Source organism: Callithrix jacchus, chromosome 5, assembly GCF_049354715.1.
Source record: "Callithrix jacchus isolate 240 chromosome 5, calJac240_pri, whole genome shotgun sequence".
In the NCBI taxonomy this organism is placed as follows: domain Eukaryota; kingdom Metazoa; phylum Chordata; class Mammalia; order Primates; family Cebidae; genus Callithrix; species Callithrix jacchus.
In genome coordinates, this window is record NC_133506.1 from 164,445,227 (window position 1) to 164,468,629 (window position 23,403).

The following is a 23,403-nucleotide window of genomic DNA, read 5'->3' on the forward strand; positions in this document are numbered from 1 at the left end:
TGCCATGTGTTCTCCTAAGAACGATCTAGGAGAGCCCATCTACCAACTCATGGATTCACCTTAGGATGGGAGCGTGGGGATGGAGCGCAGGGGAATTGCTGTTCCTTTTGTAAGACTGTAGTCTCGGTGCAGCGGTTGTTATTTCCCGCTCGTGTTATGACTGCTGCTTCTGGTAATAACTCTTTCCTGCTGCTTTGTTTAAAACGAAAAACCCCTGAAATACAGATATATGTAGATGAGGACAGCCAGGTAGTGGCCTGGGATAGCTAGAGTATGTCTTTTGGTTTTGAAAGGGTTTTCTCTTTGGTTGGTTTGGTATGGGAGAGTTGCCCATTTTAAAAATTGAATTAGTTAGCAATGTTTGTTAAGTGATTTCACGGAAAATGGATAATTACCGGCCTGGTGCACAGGCTCACACCTGTAATCCCAGCGCTTTGGGAGGCCAGGGTGGGCGGATCACCTGAGGTCGGGAGTTCAAGACCAGCCTGGCCAACATGGTGAAACCCTGTCTCTACTAAAAATACAAAAATTAGTCAGGTATGGTGGTGGGTGCCTGTAATCCCAGCTATTCAGGAGGCTGAGGCAGGAGAATTGCTTGAACCCGGGAAGCAGAGGTTGCAGTGAGCTGAGATCACAACATTGCCCTCCAGCCTGGGTGACAAGAACAAAACTCTGTCTCAAAAAAATAAAAGTAAAGAAAAGAAAATTATAATTCTTGACTGAGCATGGTGGCTCATACCTGTAATCCCAGCACTTTGGGAGGCTGAGGTGGGCGGATCATTTCAGCTTAGAAGTTTGAGACCAGCCTGAGCAGCATAGCAAAACCCTGTTTATACCAAAAAAAAAAAGAAAGAAAAATTCAAAAAATTAGTCGGGCGTGGTGGCATCCCACCAAAGTGCTGGGATTATAGGCATGAGCCACTGCGCCTTACTGGTCCCTGTTTTCATGAAGTTTGCAGATAATTAATATTTGTAAGAGATACTTACCTGAGTGATTGAATATTTACTATCTGTAATTCCTTCAGTAGCCCTGCCAGGTAAGGATATAATACACTTACTTGTTAATTTCAAGCCCTAAAATTTCCTCATTACTACTCAGATCCACATTCTAATAGATTGACATATACATACTTTGCAGTCCTCTGAAAAGCGTTGTCTTACTCCCAAAACGTTGAAACTTTCTATAAAGGTACTGTTTTAAAGTCAGGCCTCTTCAGAACCTTTTCACATTAGTAAATCAGCTCAGCCCTCACCCTGACTATTACCTCCCCTGGCCTTTCTCCCGCCCTTCTGTCTGCCTTCTTCCAAGCTGCGCCTTCTGCTGGAAACTTCCTTTTTTTGTTACCTTTGGGCCAAGTGTGTGTCCTCTCACGCACGGACAGTCCTGGCACCCTACTGCTCCTGTTGCTTCTTGCCATGAAAACTTTTTTTCTTCTTTCACCCTGCAAATGCAAATGTCAGCCTCCATCTGCCCCTTTCAAAAATGAAATACAAATGTTTAGAAAACACACACATTTTTTTTTTTTTCGAGATGGAGTCTCGCTCGGTAGCCCAGGCTTGAGTGCACTGGCGTTATCTCGGCTCATTGCACCATCCGCCTCCCGGGTCCCACGTCCTGGTTCAGGCAATTCTCCTACCTCAGCCTCCCAAGTAGCTGGAATTACAGGCACGAGCCACCATGCCCAGCTGATTTTTGTATTTTTTAGTAGAGACGGGCTTTCACCATGTTGGCCAGTCTGGTCTTGAACTCCTGACCTGGGAAAATGCACATTCTTTTATAAAACCTATCCTTTAAAAAGTAACAGATTGTAATCAAATGCACAAAAGATAGCTGAATCCTGCTGAAGTGATGTGTTTATGTTATGAAATGACTTTTGCATTGACAGTTGCTCGTGGAAGCTGTTGTTGTTTAGTAGGGTTTTGTGGTTCAATTCTGTTGATAATGAGGTTAGCTCGGCAGTATTAGGGCCTTTTGCTTAGGCGTGAAAATCGTCCACATGTATAAAATTAGGCAGAATTATGGTGTTTGTTAATATGGGACTTAGCCTTTTTCTTTGTAATCTAATTGTCTAACAAAGACATCATTTATTCATTTGCTTAAAGAATATTTATGAGTTGCTATCATGTGAGAAACGCTGTACCTACAAATGAGATACGTGGAGGATTTATTGACTAAAACTTACCCATTTCTCTTCTCAAGTCGGCCAGCAGTTTAGAATGAGAGTTTGGCATTTTTTTGGTTTTGTTAGGTCTTACTAGGATTCATCCTTTAAAATATTCGGGGGATGTATATGCTACTATTATTTTTTATTACCTGAATTTTATATTTTCAGAATATAAAGCATAATTTGCAAATTAAGTTCTGAGTATAGTACATAAATTCTCATGAAGTGTAATAATGAAGCACAGTTGTTTCTCAGCATCCACAGGGGATTGGTTCAAGGACCCCCTCAGATACCAAAATTCTCAGATGCTCAAGTCCCATATCTAAAACGGTGTTGTATTTACATATAACCTACATGCATCCTTCTGTATACTTTAAATCAGGGGTCTGCAACGCCGAGGCCATATACTGGTCCATGGCCTGTTACGAACCAGGCCACGCAGCAGGAGTGAGCAGAGGGCAAGCATTACTGCCTGAGCTCTGCCTCCTGTCTGATCAGCGGTGGCATTAGACTCTCAAAGGAGCTTGAACCCTATTGTAAAATGTACATGCAAGAGATCTAGGTTGCATGCTCCTTATGGGAATCTAACCAATGTCTGATGATCTGGGATGGAACAATTTCATCCCGAAACCATCTACCACACCTTCTCCATGCTGTCAGTGGAAAAACTGCCTCCTATAAAACCAGTCCCTGATGCCAAAAAGGGTGGCCACTGATATGTTAAATCGTGTCTTGATTACTTAACAATACCTAACACAATGTAAATGCTGTGTAAGTAGTGGTTATACATCATGCCTGGCTAATCTTTTGCATTTGTAGTAGAGACAGGGTTTCATCATGTTGGCCAGGCTGGGTTCGAGCTCCTGACCTCAAGTGATCTCCTTGCCTTGTCCTCCCAAAGTGCTGGGATTACAGGCATGAGCCACCATACCCAGCCAGTCATTATTTCTTGTCCAGAGAAAGGAGTTACTCTTGAAGCTTTCTACATCAGATGTTTTTATCTATTTTAATTCATATTGTTTTATTGTTGTTTTTTGAGGTGGAATCTCACTGTGTTGCCCAGGCTGGAGTGCAGTGGGACGGTCTTGGCTCACTGCAGCCTCCACCTCCCAGGTTCAAGTGATTCTCCTGCCTCAGCCTCCCAAGTAGCTGGGATTACAGGCACCCACCACCACACCCAGCTTATTTTGATATTTCTAGTAGAGACATGGTTTCACCTTATTGTCCAGGCTGGTCTCAAACTCCCGACCTCAAGTGATCTGCCCACCTTGGGCTCCCAAAGTGCTGGGATTACAGGCATGAGCCACTGCACCCAGCTAATTTTTTTTTTTTTTTTTAAACAAATCTTTTCTATCCACAGTTGGTTAAATCTGCAAGTGCCTAACACACAGATAAAGTGGCCCAACTGTAATTTTGACAAGGGTGGTTATGAACCGTGGTTATGTCCCAATGACTATAACATTGACTTCTAGGAATCTTTTTTCAGTTGTAAAGTAGAATGTGCTCGTTCTCTGTGTGTATAGAGTTGTATTAGTGTTAGGGAGGCTGATGACTGTTAAGGAGAAATTACTTAACCAAGTTCCACGAGATTTTAATTAGAGATTTTATTCTGTTAGGTGGCCTTTTATGGGACCATATAGACTGATGACTAATCGCATGAACCCTAAATTGAAGAAAGAAAAATCCGATTTTGTTTTCTTTTTCCTTACTGTGAGGAAAAAATGATACTGAGATGATACAGAAGTTCTTACCACAGTTGCCAGCACATAGTAACTGTTCTTTAAATGTCTTATTTTTGGCCAGGCACAATGATTCACGCCTGTAATCCCAGCACTTTGGGAGGTTGAGGTGGGCGGATCACCTGAGGTCAGGAATTTGATACCAGCCTGGCCAACATGGTAAAACCCTGCCTCTACTAAAGATATACAAATTAGCCAGGTGTGGTGGCACACGCCTATAATCCCAGCTACTGGGGAGGCTGAGGCAAGAGAATTGTTTGAACCTGGAAGGCAGATGTTGCAGTGAGTTGAGATCACACCATTGCACTCCAGCCTGCATGACAGAGCAAGGCTCCGTCTCAAAAAAAAAAAAAAAAGACCTGTTTGTCTTATTTTGTTACAGTTATTTCTGTGCTAGGTAGCCCTTGAGCTTTCTTTTTTCGGTGGGGAAAAATATAAGCTAAAACTTAATCTTTAGATAGTAATACTAGAAAGATTAGTAATTAAAGAAGTTGATCTTGACCGTTTCCTTATAATAGTAACAAAGCTATTTAATTTTATATGGCCAAGAGTGCAGTGGCACAATCTCGGTTCACAGCAACCTCCACCTCCCCAGTTCAAGCGATTCTTCTGCTTCAGCCTCCTCAGTAGCTGAGATTACAGATGTGCTCCATCATGCCTGGCTAATTTTTTGTGTTTTTAGTAGAGAAGGGGCTTCATCATGTTGGCCAGGCTGCTCCCGAGCTCCTGACCCCAAGTGGTCTGCCTGCCTTGGCCTCCCAAAGTGCTAGGATTACAGGTATGAGCCACCACACCCAGCCAGCCGTTATTTCTTGTTTGGAGAAATGAGTTACTCTTGAAATTTTCTACATCAGATGTTTGTATCTATTTTAATGTAAGTGTGTAGCATAAAGAAAAACTGATATTTTTATATAAAACATTAAGAATTCAAAATAGAAGGTGGTAATTTTTCTTCTCTTTTCAACTGGAATAGTTTCTCTACATCTGAACGTGGAGCGTGTAATTTACAGACTTTCTAGTAAAATGTGGTGAATCCCATACAAACAGTTTTACAGAGATACAGTCTGTCTGCCCTGCTTAGGTTATAGTTGCTGAAGCCAGAAATCGGAGTCTAGTTTTTTTTTGTTTTTTTGTTTTTTTTTTTAATTTTTAGTAGGTTTTTGGGGGAACAAGTAGTGTTTGTTTACATGGATAATTTATTTAGCGGTGATTTCTGAGATTTTGGTGCACCCATCACCCAAACAGTGTACCCTGTACCCAATGTGTAGTCTTTTATGCCTCACTCCCACTTCCTCACCTCCCCCACCACCTCACCCCCAAAGGCCACTGTGTCATTCTTATGCATTTGCATCCGCATCGCTTAGCTCCCACTTACAAGTGAGAACGTATGATGTTTGGTTTTCCATTCTTGAGTTACTTCACTTAGGATAATGGTCTCCATCTCCCCCCAGGTGGCTGCAAATGTCATTGTTTCGTGCCTTTACGGCTGAGTAGTATTCCATGGTACACATACACACACCACATTTTCGTTATCCACTCTTTGACTGATAGGCATTTCAGCTGGTTCCATATTTTTGCAGTTGTGAATTGTGCCACTCTAAACATATGCGTGCAAGTGTCTTTTTCATATAATGACTTATTTTCCTTTGGGTAGATACTCAGTAGTGGGATCGCTGGATCAAATGGTAGACCTACTTTTAGTTCTTTAAGGAATCTCCATATGTTTTCCATGGTGGCTGTACTGGTCTACGTTCCCACCAGCAGTGTAGAAGTGTTCCTTTTTTATTTTTTTACCACATCCACAACAATAGCTGTTATTTTTTAAATTATGGCCATTCTTGAAGTAGTAAGGTGGCATCAAATTGTTTGAGCCCCATTATTCTTGATGCCTTTATTTCTCCTATCTTAATTAGTTAGGCACCACTTCCTGTGGAATCTATTTTCAGAATCTTTCCTACATTTGTTTAACTTGAGTCCCACTCCTTTGCCGTCACCTGTTCCAAGTGAATTCTGTCTTTCTTCTGGATTGGTGCAGTAGTTTTCCTATACAATGATGTCCATTTTTGCCCTATTCTGTTCTGCAAATAGTAGCCAGAGGAGTATTTTTAAAACACAAATTTTATTACTTCCGTGTTTAAAAATATCTGATTTTTCATTAATCTTAGGATTTAAAATACTTGAAACAGCCCGTATTTTTCTTACTTGCCTTCCTAGATTTTACTCTATATAAGTTCACTTTAAAATTAAGCTTCTTGGCCAGGCACAGTGGCTGACACCTGTAATCCCAGCTCTTTGAGAGGCTGAGGCAGGCAGATCACTTGAGGATGGGAATTCAAGACCAGCCTGGCCAACATGACGAAACCCTGTCTCTACTAAAAATACAAAAAAAAAAAAATTAGCCAGGCGTGCTGGCGCATGCCTGTAATCCCGAGAATCACTTGAACCCAGGAGACAGAGGTTGCAGTGAGCTGAGTTCACGGCACTGCACTCCAGCCTGGGTGACAGAGAGAGACTCTGTCTCAACAAAAAAAGTAAATTAAATTAAGCTTCCTGAGTAAAAGCTATTCTGTTAGACAGCTACCTGCATTTTATTTTTTTCCCAAATATTTTAGTGTTTTTGATGTTATAACTCAGGTAAATAATTTAGGGACTACTTTCAAACTTCACCAACTCGAATTTCCAAGAATACCATTCTAAGTTACCCAAAATTAAAATGGTCGATTTTTTTTTTTTTTTTTTTGAGATGGAGTCTCACTCTATTTCCCAGGCTGGAGTGCAGTGGCAAGAGCTCAGCTCACTGCAACTCAGCCTCCTGGGTTCAAGTGATTCTCCTGCCTCAGCATCCCCAGTAGCTAGGACTACTGGTGTGTGCTACCACACCTGGCTAATTTTTGTATTTTTTAATAGAGATGGGGTTTCACTATGTTGGCCAGGCTGGTCTCAAACTCCTGACCTCCTGATCCTCCCACCTCAGCCTCCCGAAGTGCTGGGATTACAGGCTTGAGCCACCATGCCCGGCCTGATTTATTAAATAGAGTTTTATTTTATTAGAATGAATACTAGTTCAAGCCTGACTAAATTTGTTACTTGATACTTAATAGTAGTCTTACATTGTGACACATAGTTATGTGATTTATGACTACCGTAGCAATTATTTTATAAATGTACTGTATGTTTCCAAGCACTTTCTGCATGTCTGTGGGGAATACCAGAAGACATGGTTAGTCCTGGCATTTGAAGAATATGTATTTATATTCTGAATTAGCACCAATTATGTTTTTAATGATTTATAAAACAAAGTAAAATGTAGCCTGGCTGTATCTAAGTGATCAGACATTATTTTTCTATTTCTGTTTCTTGAAAACACTGTATTTTTTTTTTCTCTCTTCAGGCATTCTGCATCCAAGATCAAAGAAACACTGAATGTTCTGAAAAAATAGAGACTCATTTTTTAAAATGGTCAGGGCAGCCTTTTAGCTTGCTCCCAGGTCAGCTAATACCTCTCTATGTAGTTTGTTATTCTGCTTTACAAAGCACATATTTCCAAATTATATTATTTTGTACAAACCTAGACAAACCTTACCTTGACTTTGAAAGCATGTCGAGGTCAGTAATGTTTAATTTAGTACATTGTTCAGTGATCAAATAGAGTTGTAAATTGTTCTTTGACACTTCATGAGATAATGTTAAATGAATTATTTAGTGTTAAGTGAAGAACCTTGCTAAATTATTTTAAACTATTCAAAGTGCATTAAAGTACTTTAAGATTTAGTTCCTTAAAGATGTTATATTTTCAGTTCATGCTTTAACATTGTTAGTTTTGAATTACAAGATGTCCTCTTTTAATTAAAACCCTTGTGGTTGCCTTTTAAATGCGTAATAGAACAGTTACATTTAAAAAATTTTTTAAGTCAATGTTTTACTTTATATAAAGGGTTAAATGCTTTAAGGATAAAACAACATGACACTGTATGAGTGATGAAACTGGCTTTTAGAATTGTTGGATTAAAATGGAAAGGAAAGTATGCACACGAACCTGAGTCAGGATGCAGTGGCTACTAATAAATTCAAGTGTAAGAGTGTGACAAGAATAAGCTTCCATTTATAAAGAAGCACTTCACTAAACAAACTGAAACCCTGAGGAATTTTCAAATTATGAAGTAATAGGAACAATCATTTAATACAGAAGGAGGGAGCTAGTCCATGCCTCCTTCCTTGACTGTCTCATAAGATCAAATCGTGGAGATGACTGAAACTGGGAAGGTGATTTCGTGGCAACATAACAGATTACCATTTAGAAAGGCCAAACCCCTGAGAGCTGACTGCATTAGAGGAGGATGGGGCTAAGATTAGAACACAGTTGTGTTCAGAAATAGCCTGACACTTAGTTGGCTTCCCACCCAGTCCCTCTCCCCAACCACGTTAACACATCTCTCTCCTGACACTTTGTAAACATTCTTATATCTGTCTTCAATCATCCTTCTCTCTCTAAAGGTTCATCTCTTAGTAGCTTTGACACAGCTTTCCTTTGACACAGTTTTTGCGGTAACTCTCTTTTTTTTTTTCTTAAACGGTGTTAGAATGCTTGTTCCCAGGTACTGCAAGAAAAAGTTAGCATTCAGACAAAAAGTTTTCTCAGCAAGGCAATTTTATTTTCTGCAGAAAGGGTGCTCGTGTCAGCCATCTCGCCATGAGAGTACAATGAACAAAGGAAAGGCCGGCATATTTATTCCTTACGCATTGGGTTATTACTGCTGTGTCCAGTCTCCACTGATTAGAGCCAGACCTCACAATCTAAACTAAAACTGATTGGCTAACAACTTAGAACTTTTCTAAATAGGTAAAGGCAATGGAGAACAAAGGAAAAGAGGAAGTCCAAATAAGGAAGGGGCATAGGCTGTGAGCTGTGACATGCCTGTGAGCACGTCCTGAACAAATATCTTGGTTAAAGTACAAGGACATAGAATATACCATGTGCCTGTGAGCATGTCTAACAGCTACTACATAGGATAGGACTTAACAAAGAGCTATTAGCAAAAAACAAGAAGCCTTTGAAGAAAGTGAGTCTTTAAAGCAAACTATTATTTCTAACGTTTATTGTTATTATTCCTTAACAAGAAGGGAAACTTTGAAGCGGAACTTTCTACTTTATACACAGGGTCTTGCTCTGTTGCCCAGGCTGGAGTGCAGTGGCATGATCTTGGCTCACTGCAACCTCAACCTTTTGGGTTCAAATGATTCTCTTGCCTCATCCTCCCAAGTATCTGGGATTACAGGCATGCACCACCATGCCCAGCTAATTTTTTTTTGTTAATAGAGACAGGGTTTCACTATGTTGCCCAAGCTGATCTTGGACTCCTGACCTCAAGTAGTCTGCTGCCTCCACCTCCCAAAGTACTAGGATTACAGACGTGAGCCACCATGCCCAGCCTGCGTGTTATCTCTTATAAGCATGAGCAGTTCTGCTCCAGCTTACCTTCAGAATGCACACCCTGGGATTAATCTTCTTATCAGTATGCAGTCAGATGTCCTGCCATCACTCCATCACCATTGTTCATCGTCAGGACTGCAGTTAATTACAGTATTAAATGCTTGTCTTCCAGTAGAGCAGTTCCTTAATGCTGTGTCTCCAGCCTCTAACCCAGTGCCTGGCAGAAGTGGGGACCCAGTAAACACTTGCTGAATGATTGACAGCAAGAGGCTCCTTCCGAGTCTGGCTGTGCCACAGCCGCAGCCTGAGGCAGATATGGGAGAATGGCAGGGAGAACTGGAGAGATATGCAGGGACTGGATCCCAGAGGCTTAAAGTCATGTGAAGGAACTTGTACTGCACCCCAAGAATAGTAAGAGGCCGTCGAAGCGTCATAAATCTAAATCCATCCTTGCATTGGACATCTCCCTTCTAGACTCTAACTAGTGATTTCTCAGACTTAGTAAGAAAATTTTAATCCATGTTCGTAGAAACTCTTATGTGGCACATAAGAAAGAAAGTATAATTGTAAGTATTATTTATGGTTACATATTCAGTAAATTTCTAGATACTTCCAGAGAACTTTTTGTACTTTATAAAGTAAATAATCTTACATATTTAAATAATAAGTTTGGATTTATAAATAACTGGACTAATTTAAATATTTACATTTCCATTCAGAAATGAGTATACTGAATTTTGGGATCATGGTAAAAACACACCCTATGGTATTTTTAGATTTCAAATTGAAAAGGCAATTTCTTAAATCTTCTCAGTAATTTTATGGTATATACCTAAAAATAAGCAGAAGTAAAAAGAGAATTATCTTCACCCAAGGAATTAAATAAAAAGTATGTTATAAAAACAAGCACCTTTTGTACTTAATTCTGCTTTTGAAGGAATTTACATTGGAAATTATTTTTAGTTTCTATTTTATTGGACCAAAGAAGTTAAAGCCTCATGCAAATACAATACTATGTAATGTTAAACTCGTATTATTTTTAAATAGCCAGCATTTTTGTGGTTTTCAAGTGTGCCTTCCAAGAAATTACAGGATTTCTTCTCTTTTTAAGAACGTGTACTTCTTCTGTTTGTAAACGTAATAGATGGTTATTGCAAAACATTTAGAAAACAAACTTAAAATGCATCGGTTCTGACCTCTTCCTTCCTATCTTTCATGTCAGTTTCACCATTTAAAAAAAAACTGCCTTCTTTTTGTTTTTATTAAAGGCAATTTTCTAACATGGTTTTCAACTTATTTGCATCTCACTGGTTCCTATTGGATTCATTTTCCTTCTTACTGAAATAAATTCTTGAGTAGTTTCTCAATGAGGATCTATAAATGATAAACATAAGCTTTTGGCTAGAAATGCTTATTTTTTACACTTTTCAATTGTAATTTAGCTACATATGTGAGGCGATTTTCTTAAATATATTACATTCTTATATTTTTATATCTCGCTGATGAGGCTAAAAGGTACAGTGATAACTTCTGCATCATTAAAAATATTTGTCTTAGAAAGCTGTACTTTTTCTTCCTTAAAATAATTTCCTTTCATTTACTGTGCTAATATATAATTTTTTAAATAAGTAAATGGTTATGAGTCATGCTATGCTTACTATAAAATATGTTAAGATTGCTACTTAAATATACATGTACTAGTGAACTGTTACGTTGTATAATAAACTGTACATGGTGGCATGTATTTCCAAAAGCAGTGTTTTGAGTCATATTTTATTTTCTGAGGCACAGTCTCACTCTTGCCCAGGCTGGAGTGCCGTGGCATCATTAGAGCTCACTGCGGCCTCCACCTCCCAAGCTCGAGTGATCCTGCCACCTCAGCCTCCTGAGTAGCTAGGGCTACTGGTTACTTCTTTTTCCTTAGTGTTTTTGTAGAGACAGGATCAAGTTAGATGGTGTCCTGCAGTAGTTCTTCTGGAGCAGTTCTATCCAGTAGAGGTTTCTGTGATGATAGAAACGTTCTCTGTGTTGTCCAGTAAACTAGCTGCTAGCTCTAGACCTTGAGTATTGACATGTTCTCTTTTTATTTACGTTTATCTTTTATCAGCTGAGTAGACATTTTGAATTAATAGCTTGATTGATTTTAGACTGTGTAATTTAAAATTATGTATTTTTACATGGAGATTTTTTTCCCGCCCGGAAATTCAAGGCTGATTAGTTTCTTGGTTTTAGTGGTTACGAATCGCCTATACAATAAGGTGATGAAAAGTACATTGTGGCATTGTAATGAGTGAGTTTGTATGTTTAGCCTGTGTATATTCTACATTATAGTCATATATTCAGTGCATTTTTAAAATATTAAGGTTAGCATATCCTGAGGTTATCTTTTTATATATTAGTTGTCATTGAGTAAGAGGAATTTTAGAAATAATAGCTCTTCATATTTCACCCTGCTGAACAAGAGCGTTAATAATGCGTTATGTTTTTTTCAGATTGCAAATAGAAGAGTCTTCCAAACCTGTGAGGCTGTCACAGCAACTGGACAAGGTTGTGACAACCAATTACAAACCTGTTGCTAATCATCAATACAATGTAAGTCTTCTGCTGTATCTCGTCATGCTTTTATATTTTTATTCTTTTCTGTATCAGAGAGTCTTAGGTTTTCTTTTGTTTTTTGAAATGGAGCGTCACTCTGTCAGCTAGGCTGGAGCACGGTGGTGCAATCTCAGCTCACTGCAACTTCGCCTCCCAGGTTCAAGCGATTCTCCTGTCAGCCTCTCGAGTAGCTGGGACAACAGGCACCCACCACCGCATCTGGCTAACTTTTGTATTTTTAGTAGAGACGGGGTTTCACCATATTGGCTAGGCTGGTCTAAAACTCCTAACCTTGTGATTCGCCAGCCTCGGCCTCCCAAAGTGCTGGGATTATAGGCGCGAGGGACCACAGCTGGCAGAGTCTTAGGTTTTCAAAGTAACTAAGCGATTATGCACCTTGCCCTCAGGTGCTTGAATTACAGTACCTGATCTGAACTTAGTAAGGAATATGACAATTTGCTAAAAGTGTACAAAAGATGTTTAATCTGCATTCCAAGTTATATAATGGCAAAAAGAAGGCAACTTTCAAACTACCCTAGATAAAATTTGTTTTTCGTTTTGTTTTGTCTTTTTCTGAGACAGAGTTTCACTCTGTCACCCAAGCTGAAGTGCAGTGGCATGATCTTGGCCCATTGTAACCTCCACCCCCTGGTTTCAAGCAATTCTCCTGCCTCATCCTCTTGAGTAAGCTAGAATTATAGTCACTTGCCACCACACCTGGCTAATTTTTTGTGTGTTTTTAGTAGAGATGAGGTTTCACCATGTTGGCCAGACTGGTCTTGAACTCGTGATTTCAGGTGACCCACCCGCCTCAGCCTCCCAAAGTGCTGGGATTACAGGCTTGAGCCACCGCACCTGGTTACCCTTGATAAGTTTTTACAAAGAAACAAAACACTTCAATTCTCAATGTTGCTAATGTATAAATAGTAGTTTTAGTATTTAAAAAAATTTTTCTAGGCCAGGCATGGTCTATTTTGAAAGAGAGAGAGAGAGAGAGAGAGAGAGAGAGAGACAGAGACCACATTCACAGATTGTTATTACAGTATATTGTTATGGTTATTCTGTTTTATTATGGGTTATTGTTAATCTCTTACTGTGCCTAATTTATAAGTTAAACTTTATCATAGGTATGTATGTATGTTAAAAACCATAATATATAGAGTTTGGTACTATCCACAATTTCAGGCACCAAGTAGGGCAGGGAGGTGTCTTGCAACATATCTCCTGCCAATAAGGGGAAAATACTGTATATTGTATTTTAAGACATTTTTTATTGTTGTGCATCTTATATGTACTATATGTATTATACAATATACACATTTATTGAATACATATTATATACACTTTGTGCCAGGTATTGGTCTGAGTGCTTCATAAGTAATGACATTTAATTTTCATACCAACCCTGTGAAGAAACTACAATAGTTGAGGGAACTGAGGCAGAGAGATTAGCTTACCTGAGGTGGCGCATCAAGTAATTGATCGGTCTAGGTGTTGAACTCAGGCAGTCTGACTTAGGAGCTATACTGTTAACCACAGTGTATGTTGCTGCTGGACATTAGCAGTTCTAATAGGGCTAAGGATTTGGGGTTTTGAAATATCTGTGATGTAGGCTGAGTGCTGTGGCTCATGCCTGTAATCTTAACACTTTGGGAGGCCGAGGCAGGTGGATCATGAGGTCAGGAGTTCAAGATCAGCCTGGCCAAGATGGTGAAACCCTATCTCTACTAAAAATACAAAAAAAAAAAAATTAGCCAAGCATGGTGGCAGAAGCCTGTAATCCCAGCTACTCAGGAGGCTAAGGCAGGAGAATCACTTGAACCAGGGCAGTAGAGGTTGCGGTGAGCCAGGCTGCACTCCAGCCTGGCTGACGGAGTAAGACTCCATCTTTTAAAAAAAAAAAAGAAAAGAAAGGCCAGGCATGGTGGTGTATACGTGTAATCCCAGCTACTCAGGAGGCTGAGGCAGGAGAATCACTTGAACCTGGGAGGTGGAGGTTGCATTGAGCTGAGGTCAGGCCATTGTACTCCAACCTGGGCAACAGAGTGAGACTCCATCTCATTAAAAAAAAAAAAAAGGCATGGACTGTTGTGCCACACACCCCGTGATCCATCCAAAAACAAGGACTGCATCCTAAATTCCAAATACCAGAGACTGAACTTTTCAGCCTTGCTAAGGGAGCACCTTGATGTTTGAACGTTTCTGGTTTGTACAGGGCATTCTCTGTACTCGTTTGTTGTGGTTATAAAACCATTAGCAAAATAGCCTACATTTGTATTTATTTTCTATTCCACATTTCTGCGCCACGTTGTTTTCTCTCAAAATCCATTCCTTTAAAAAATAAATGTTGGAGATGTGGAAAAAAAAAAAAAGAAATACCTGTAATGTAGTAAGTGTGCAGGTTTCCTGAAAATAAAACACCTAAGTCAAGTCAGATGGCAATTAACAGTGAGACTTTGCATCCCACTTTACTGTTTGAGATTACCTTTGATACTGAGTTTAGGAAGGAAACTCTCTTTAAGACCTGCCTTAAGTATCAACATTTGTCAAGTGACACAGGATAGGATCTACCAAACTAGTACTTCATGATATTTGAATGGTAATTTTATATGAAAGGTAGCAAATGCAGATGCCGGCTAAGCAGACATCTTACAGGAGCGGGACAATGAAATGTAAGAAAGTAAATGTTAGGGACTGTGTGAACTGGAGTGCACGTGACCCTTATGAATACAGTCACATTTTGAAATTGTTACACTGTGTGGGTCCGACAAACCACATGAAAAGTTCAAGTGCATCCAGCCCGTTTCACAGCCTCTGCTTATGCTTCAGGGGGAAACAAACTACAGAAGAGGGCAGGTCAGGTGTCACGATTCCGTTGTTTCTGACTTAGACAGACAGATAAAAGCCCACGTCTCTGTCCTCTTCCATTCTGGTCTTTTCTACTCTTGGGTGGGAATACATACAGTTTTCTGGAGCTACATGTAAACGGAGACTCTACTCTATTTTGCCAAACGGTATAGATCTTAGTTGCTTTTGCCGTTCTTCCTCATCGGTGTGCAGCTTTCTGTAGCTCCTGACTGAGCTTTTTTCTCCTTTTATAGGCCACACTTCTGTGTGGTTTCTACCCTCGTGTGTGTTTTTATTACAGTGAGTACAAGAAAGACCACACTTTCTTAGGCTGTGAAGAGTTACTACCTTTCAGGAGGAAGTTTGGTAATTTATGTCAAATGTACTATAAAAGGATATATCCTTCGACCTAGAAGTTTTGTGTCTAGGAATTTATTATAGTGAGGCCAGTGCCCAATGATATATATAAAATAATGTTTCTTTCTGTTGTTTAAGATAGGAAAAGATTGGAAACAAATGTCCCAAATTTGGGATTGATTAATATTTTAAGTCATTATATTCAATGGTAGGATCTAGAGTGATTTAATTCTAATTTTCTTTTTTATAAAATATTTTCCAGCAGCTGGAATTGTCACAGTGAGCACATATCATCTGAGTTGTTGCAGTAAGGAATACAGTTATGCTGGGAAGGAAAAAGCCAGGGAATAGCTAGCCATGGGAGCACCTACCACTGTTATCTAAGACTTACGTTCTTTAAACAGCAGGTGCTTTTGACCTGAGATACATACCCGTGGTGAATAACGCAAACACATTCTATTCCAGACTCCTTAGTGTATAAAGCCGCAGCATTCTCTATAAAGATAATCAGCAGTAAGTGACATTGTAGTTCCAGATCTCAACCTTAGTTAAGGTTGCCATAGTGAAAATGAGTCATTATAGTAATGAGTCTTTGATTAAGATTTTGTCTACATACAAACAGATTGGCTCTAATCTACCACACTGTATTTGAATGTTTAATTTTCATTTCTTTTGGGAGTAAACCAGGATGGGCACCTGCATAGCTTTAAAAGGCATATTTAGTATTGTAGTGTAATACCAACTATAGAAAGAGTATAACATTTTTGTTATTCGTTAGAAGAGGACATTGATTTTTAAGACTGAGAAACATAAACACAGGTCAGCAAGAATGATTTAGAGGAAACATAATAAAGACTTTTAATTAAAAAAATTTTAACTCAATATAGTGTTAAAATGTTTTCCAAGTCTTGCCAGATGAAGCTATATAAACATGGAGCTCAGTGTTTCATTTCAACAGCTGAGCTTCTTTGAATGCAATTTTCAGAATAAAACTATAAAAAAATGTTTTGTACAAAAAAATGAAAGAGGGACTGGGAAATTACATATGTATATGCAAAACGATGTTCCCACATTTGGTCAGAAAGAAACTACCTTGGACTTACCAGCAGCTTTTTCACCCACCCATGTCACCTAGATGAATTTACCTGTATGTATGTAGAGAAAATACCCAGTTTTGTTCTTGGGGATATTCTAAAAATTAAATTCAGATTCATCTTTTTAATTCACGAACTATCTGGGTATAATGTCTGTCACACTTGTCATTCCGAAACCGTTTACTGGGCCAAAAGGAATTACATGATTGACACCATATCTTAAAATGCTCCTTCATCGAAATCACACCCCTAAAAACCATCCTCTTACTAGGGTATGACGTGTCAGTTCTTTTTCCCTAAGTGGCGTTTCCTGTGCCTTAAATCTCCATTAAGTGTCTGAACTTGAATCAGTTCGTGTAGGTCAGTATTTTCCAGGTGAATTTTTTGTGACAGTAACTTGGTGAGACAGAGTCCCCCTGTAGGGGAAGTCGTGTCAAAAGGGTTCTGTGTTTAAAGAACCTGTAGATCTGAGTCCATCCCCCTCTTAAATAGATACTTCACTTTAATGTACTCAAGACTGCGAAGCTTTAGAAATTTGTTTAATGCTGCATTTACAAACATTTGAACGTCAAGTTTCTCCCATTCTTTGAAGTAGTGAAAACAGACATTGGGGAAATTACGGAGATGTCAAAGTAGGGTTTGCAAGAGGCCCCTGGGCGAGGGGGAAATTATTATAACGTATTTATCCTGTTTCGCACCTAATAAACGAAAGGAACTCAGCGTTAGAGACACTATGTAGATTGACCCTGGCACCCTTTTGCAGCCCCTCTGTTAGTCATTTTTCTTTCTTTTTTTTTTTTTTTTTTTGAGACAGAGTTTCGCTCGTTACCCAGGCTGGAGTGCAATGGCGCGATCTCGGCTCACCGCAACCTCCGCCTCCTGGGTTCAGGCAATTCTCCTGCCTCAGCCTCCCCAGTAGCTGGGATTACAGGCACGCGCCACCATGCCCAGCTAATTTTTTGTATTTTTCGTAGAGACGGGGTTTCACCATGTTGACCAGGATGGTCTCGATCTCTGGACCTCGTGATCCACCCGCCTCGGCCTCCCAAAGTGCTGAGATTACAGGAGTCAGCCACCGCTCCTGGCCCCTCGTCGGTTCTTTTTCGGCACAAGAGTAGAAATGGCACAGGGCAGAGGGGTGGAGCAGTGTGCCCCATGTTTCATTTGTCTTCAGCTTTTTAGCATTGGTGCTCAATTCAGAGATTTACTGATTATAGTATCGTATCTATTATTAGCCAAACTCAATCTCAACAAATGAACAAATGGCTTTAAAAGATTTCTGCAGAGAAACTGTCAATTCAAGATAATACTAATGAAGCAAATGTGAACAAAAAAGTGAAAAAACTGAACTTCTCTTGCTTCTAAAAACAGTCTATCAGTCAGTCTTTGAGGTGACAGACAGCGATGATGTAATCAGATCTGAAGAGAACATGGCCCTTTCAAAAAGGAAGTTATCAGTATCATTTTAAATATGGCTTGTCATGCCCTGGCTTTAATGGTGACTCAGTTAGTGTCTGCGGTGGAATCAAAAACAACCGCAGAGTCCAAGCAGAAAAGAATATCATGTAGGGAGCTGGTTACACGAGCTGGAGTTACAAAGGGAGAAGAGATCAGGAAGCTGCTGCAGAGGCAGAAAAGAAGGATCTCCCTCCCACTTTCACTCTCCTGTTGGCAGAACCCCAGCCAGAAGCCAGCTAGCAAGGGAATCTTGGAAATGGAGCCTACAGACCTCTTGCCACCCAGGCTAGAGCTGAAGGCTTGTTGCAGAATAACTGACAAAGTGACCCTTGACCTTTGTGAATATTGTGCCTTGTTATATTAGGTATTGCTGATACAAAGCTGTCATGGCGTGCAATACGTTTAAAAACTAAGCATACAGAACAGGGAGACAAATCACGATATTTTGAGAGCAAAACAAAAGGCATTTTGTAGTTTTGACAAATTAAAACTTACTCTAAAAATCATGTATTTTATTTCATCCCTCTAACATTTTTTATTTTGTATATGCTTAAAATATCTATACATAAATACAGTAATACATTTGTCCAGTTTATGAAGAGATACATGCATAGTTCACGCTTTAAATGTTTTGCTTATGGAGGTGTGTAATCAAAATGTAGAGTCAGCTGATGTGTGAGGTTCTTTCCAACTCCCTTCAGCTTTGAATTCCAGTAAGGGTGCTTCTGTGCGTGTGAACGTCATTATCTAGCCTATGTAAATTTCATAGTATTCTTCTGTGTATTCCATGGTATCTTACAACCTTTCTCATAAGAAATTCCTTTTCTTCTTGTGAGGAGTATCCTCTGCGGTCTATACATTTGTTTTCAGTGTTGCTGTATACTAGAATCTCCTGGGAAGTTTTTCAAAAAGAAAAATAGGCCGAGTGTGGCTCATGCCTGTAATCCCAGCACTTTGGGAGGCCGAGGCAGGTTGATCACCTAAGGTCAGAAGTTCAAGACCAGACTGACCAACATGGTGAAACCCATCTCTGCTAAAAATAAAAAATTAGCTGGATGTGATGGCGCATGCCTGTAATCCCAGCTACTTGGGAGGCTGAGGCAGGACAATTGCTTGATCCCAGGAGGCAGAGGTTGCAGTGAGCTGAAATTGTGCCACTGTACTCTAGCCTGGGCAACAAGAGCAAAACTGTCTCAAAAAAGAAAAGAAAAGAAAAATACCCTCAGAAATTGATTCGATTAATCTAATGGGGATGCCAGCCATCTTAAGTTTTTAAACTTCTCAGGTAATTCTAGTATGCAGCCACTGATCCAAAGAGGTGGGAACTTTTCATAGTTCTGCCATCTCCTGTTGGAGGTGGTACTTGGGAGGAAGTCTCTTTCTACCAAACCTAGAACTTTTAAAAAGAGTTAATATTTTCTTATTACTGTTAGAATTTCTGCTCTGCAGTTTGAAAAAAAATATCTTTTTTTCTTTATTATTATTTCTGGTAAAAGCACTTGGCCAGAAAGAACTCAGAAACCTTAACTATGCTCAGAAGGGTAAGATAGAAAAAAGAAAAGCTTAGCCAGTGAACTGATTGTTGAGATAAACCCCCAGGAACTAGAGAGGAAATCATTTTTATGCATATATACTCTGGCCTTCAATGTGGCAGCTGACCATTAGTCTGCAGAAATAAGATTTTGGGTTTGAGTGATTGCTCTTTTAAAGTTATATGCATAAACTTGAATTTCACTAAATAAAAAGGATGTTTGTAGGACTATGTCATGAGGGCTTTTCAGTAATATTTGCCCGTCATATGCAGTATAAGTATACTACATGCTTTGTCTATTGGAATTTGCACATTAAGGACTGACCTATTGTAAAGAATTCATTTCCTCCCAAGAGATAATGACACATTAGGCAGAAATAGAAGCATTAGTTGAGGGTAGGGGGAGTAAGCTTTCACAAGAATTTAACATGCAAAACCATGATATTCATCACTGTCACGCTCACTTCCAAAGTTAAAAGCCTTTACAAAGACTGAAGTATTTCTGCAAACAACAATCTAGAAATTTATAGATGTATTACAAATTTTAATTGGTAGTGGGTGGCATTTATAATTTTAGTCAGTGATTATGATTTCAGTAATGACAATGGAACATCTGTATATCGCATCCACAAAGGATTTTCAACATTGGGTTGAATTTGAGTCAAGAATAGGCTGGGCGCAGTGGCTCACGCCTATAGTCTTAGCACTTTGGGAGACCTGAGGTCAGGGGTTGGAGACCAGTTTGACCAACATGGTAAAACTCTCTCTCTACTAAAAATACGAAAATTAGCCAGGCGTGCACGCGCCTGTGGCCCCAGCTTCTCAGGAGGCTGAGAATTGCTCGGATGTGGGAGGCAGAGGCTGCAGTGAGATTGCACCGCTGCACTCCAGCCCAGGTGACAGTGCCAGACCCTGTCTCAAAAAAAAGAAGAAGAAGAATTTGTGTAATTGTATATGATCGATTTTTTGGTAAAAATTTGTAACTGAAGACTAAATTTAAAGTGCTTTCTGGGCCGGGTGCAGTGGCTCACGCCTATAATCCCGGCACTTTAGGAGGCCGAGATGGGTGGATCTTGAGGTCAAGAGATCCAGACCATCCTGTCCAACATGGTGAAACCCTGTCTCTACTAAAATACAAAAAAAAATTAGCTGGTTCAGTAGCACTAGTCCTAGAAGAAAATTTAAAAATACACTTTTTTAATGAAAAAATAAAAATTAGCTGAGTGTGGTGGCGTACGCCTGTAGTCGCACCTACTCAGGAGGCTGAGGCTGGAGAATTGCTTGAACCTGGGAGGCAAAGGTTGGAACGAGCTGAGATCATGCCACTGCATTCCAGCCTGGTGCCTGGTGACAGAGCGAGGCTCTGTCCCTCCCCCCCAAAAAAAGTGCTTTCTAAATTGACATTTATTTCTATGTAGTCAGTTGTGCAGTGATCTGTGGTCATTGGCGGACAGATAGAAAACTGATAATTATAATTCACACAATATAAAAATCGTTTCTACTCCAGTCTTACGAAGATTTGTAGTGGCTGACAAGTTAGATATCGGACTGCTTGAATACCATTTCCTTACAGTGCGTGTGCTCTAGTGAGAACCAGAATGCCCAAAGGGCAAAGAGCTAAAAAAAGAAGAAATAACATTATCTCAAAAGTATAAACTTCTCCTAAATAGAATATTTCATATCGTTGGTAGTTTATTTGTACAGTTAATTTAATTTGTAGTGTCAAGTTGTGAATATAATATTAAGATTATCATTTCTGCCCTGTTGAGTTTTAAAAAGTTACCTCAGTGACCTTGGTTTTGTCCTGACTATAAGTTTAAGTATTAATAACTTAATGGCCATGGAAATCATTTTGATAATTACACAGGCACTAGAACTACTTATCTGATACCACAGAGCAGAATTTGGATTATGACCCTGTCTTAGACATTATCAAAAAAAAAAAAAGATTTAGGGGAGGTGGAAGAGCTAAAATAAAAAAAAAAAAAAAAATTTAACTGGCTGGGCACAGTGGCTCATGCCTGTAATTCCAGCACTTTAGGAGGTCAGGGCAGAAGATCACTTGAGGCCAGGAGTTTGAGATCAGCCTGGGCAGTATAGCCAGACCTCATCTCTTCAAAAAAAATTTAAAAATTGGCTAGGTATGGTGGCATGCACCTGTAGTTCCAGCTACTTGGGAGGCTAAAGCAGGAGGATAATTTGATCCCAGGAGGTTGAGGCTGCAGTAAGCTGTGATCACACCACTGCACTCTAGCCTGGGTGACAGAGGGAGACCCTGTCTCTAAAACTAATTAGTTAACTACTTAAAATAGAACAATGCTGTTTTTTAGTACAGCATTAGTTAAATCTTTATTTTATTTTTGAGATGGGGTCTCACTCTGTTGCCCAGGCTGGAGTGCACTGGTGCGTTCTGAGCTCGCTGCAGCCCCTGCCTCCTGGGCTCAAGCAATCCTCCCACCTCAGCCTCCCAAGGGCTGGGACTACAGGTGGGTGCTACCATGCCTGGCTAGTTTTGGTATTTGTTGTAGAGACTGGGTTTTGCCATGTTGCCCAGGCTGGTCTTGAACTCCTGAGCTCAAGTGATCCAGCAACCCCAGCCTCTCAAAGTGCTGGGATTACAGGTGTGAGTCACTGTGCCTTGCCTAATCTTTATTTTGTTATTTATTTATTTTTTTAGAGACAGAATCTCACTCTGTCGCCTAGGCTGGAGTGCAGTGGCATGATCCTAGTAGAATTTTGTAATTGTCTTACTACCCATTAACGTTACTAATTACAATTAACACTACTAATTACTAATTATTCTGACCCTTACTCTTTTTTTTTTTTTTGAGATGGAGTTTCGCTCTTGTAACCCAGGCTGGAGTGCAATGGCGCGATCTCGGCTCAACCTCCACTTCCTGGGTTCAGGCAATTCTCCTGCCTCAACCTCCTGAGTAGCTGGGATTACAGGCATGCGCCACCATGCCCAGCTAATTTTTTGTATTTTTAGTAGAGACGGGGTTTCACCATGTTGACCAGGATGGTCTCAATCTCTTGACCTCGTGATCCACCTGCCTCGGCCTCCCAAAGTGCTGGGATTACAGGCTTGAGCCACCGCGCCCAGCCTTCTGACCCTTACTCTTATCCCTAGTATTGATTTTAAAGTTCTTTTCTAATTTATTCTTAATTTTTTCAGGTCCACTTGCATCTGACCCATGGCTCTGGGGTTGGGACAACTTAATAACAACAACTAAAAATTTTTCTCTCCACAGCCAACTAGAATGTCCCCCATAAAGTAGGACAGCTGGCTTTACCAGTAGGCTTATTTAAAAAGAATTTTCCTGTTAAACTTTCTAGCTTCTCCAATCATTTTACACAGGAAAGAGCCTACTGAAGGTAGAAACTGAATATACCATCACTTCTCTTTGCTGTTTCCTGAATTTGACTTTTTCTGTCTTCTTTCAGTGTAAATTAAAGCTGGAAGAGGAAGCCAGACAGAGTATTATGCAGCCATGGCTTCATATGGAAAGTACACAAGCATAGCCTGGGCTTTTGCTAGGTACTCACGCCTTTGACAGTCACTTTTGAAGAATAGCCTTCGGCTATAAATGAAATCACCCACCCACTCAACCCTGCGGGAAAGGAACGGCTTTCTCTACCTCCCCTTAGATTCTGTTTTCTTCTATTTTCTAGACCCCAAGTTAAGTTTCTTTTATCCCATACTTGACCAGAGTAAATGATTATAATATTCTCATCTACGGGTCCATGTTTTTTCCTGCATTTTTTTTTTTTTTTTTTTTTTTGGAGACGAAGTCTAACTCTGTCACCAGGCTGGACTGCAGTGGCACGATCTCAGCTCACTGCAACCTCTGATTCTCAGGTTCAAGCGATTCTCCTGCCTCAGCCTCCCGAGTAGTTGGGATTACAGGCACGTACCACCATGCCCAGCTAATTTTTGTATTTTTAGTAGAGATGGGATTTCACCAGGTTAGCCAGCATGGTCTTGATCTCCTGACCTAGTGATCTGCCCCCCTCAGCCTCCCAAAGTACTGGGATTACAGGCGTGAGCACTGTGCCCAGCTTCATCTCTTTTTTCTTAGTTGTCTCTATAGCTTGCTTCCCTGTTGAATTGGGGCAGACTTTACACTTCTGCCTTTGTCCTCAAGTGTATTTTTTTTTGTCTATTTTTCCATCTTCCTTACATTGA

The 23,403-nt window shown here is 39.9% G+C and overlaps 1 protein-coding gene across 1 annotated transcript in view; it reads left to right on the plus strand.

Moving 5' to 3' along the window:
* The window catches only part of GTF2F2 (general transcription factor IIF subunit 2), a 157,285-nt gene that overhangs the window by 116,437 nt on the left and 17,445 nt on the right, over positions 1 to 23,403 (plus strand). The window contains exon 6 of the mRNA XM_002749026.7: positions 11,828 to 11,927. Coding sequence (XP_002749072.1) covers positions 11,828 to 11,927 — 100 coding nt within the window. The remainder of the gene's footprint in view (positions 1 to 11,827; positions 11,928 to 23,403) is intronic.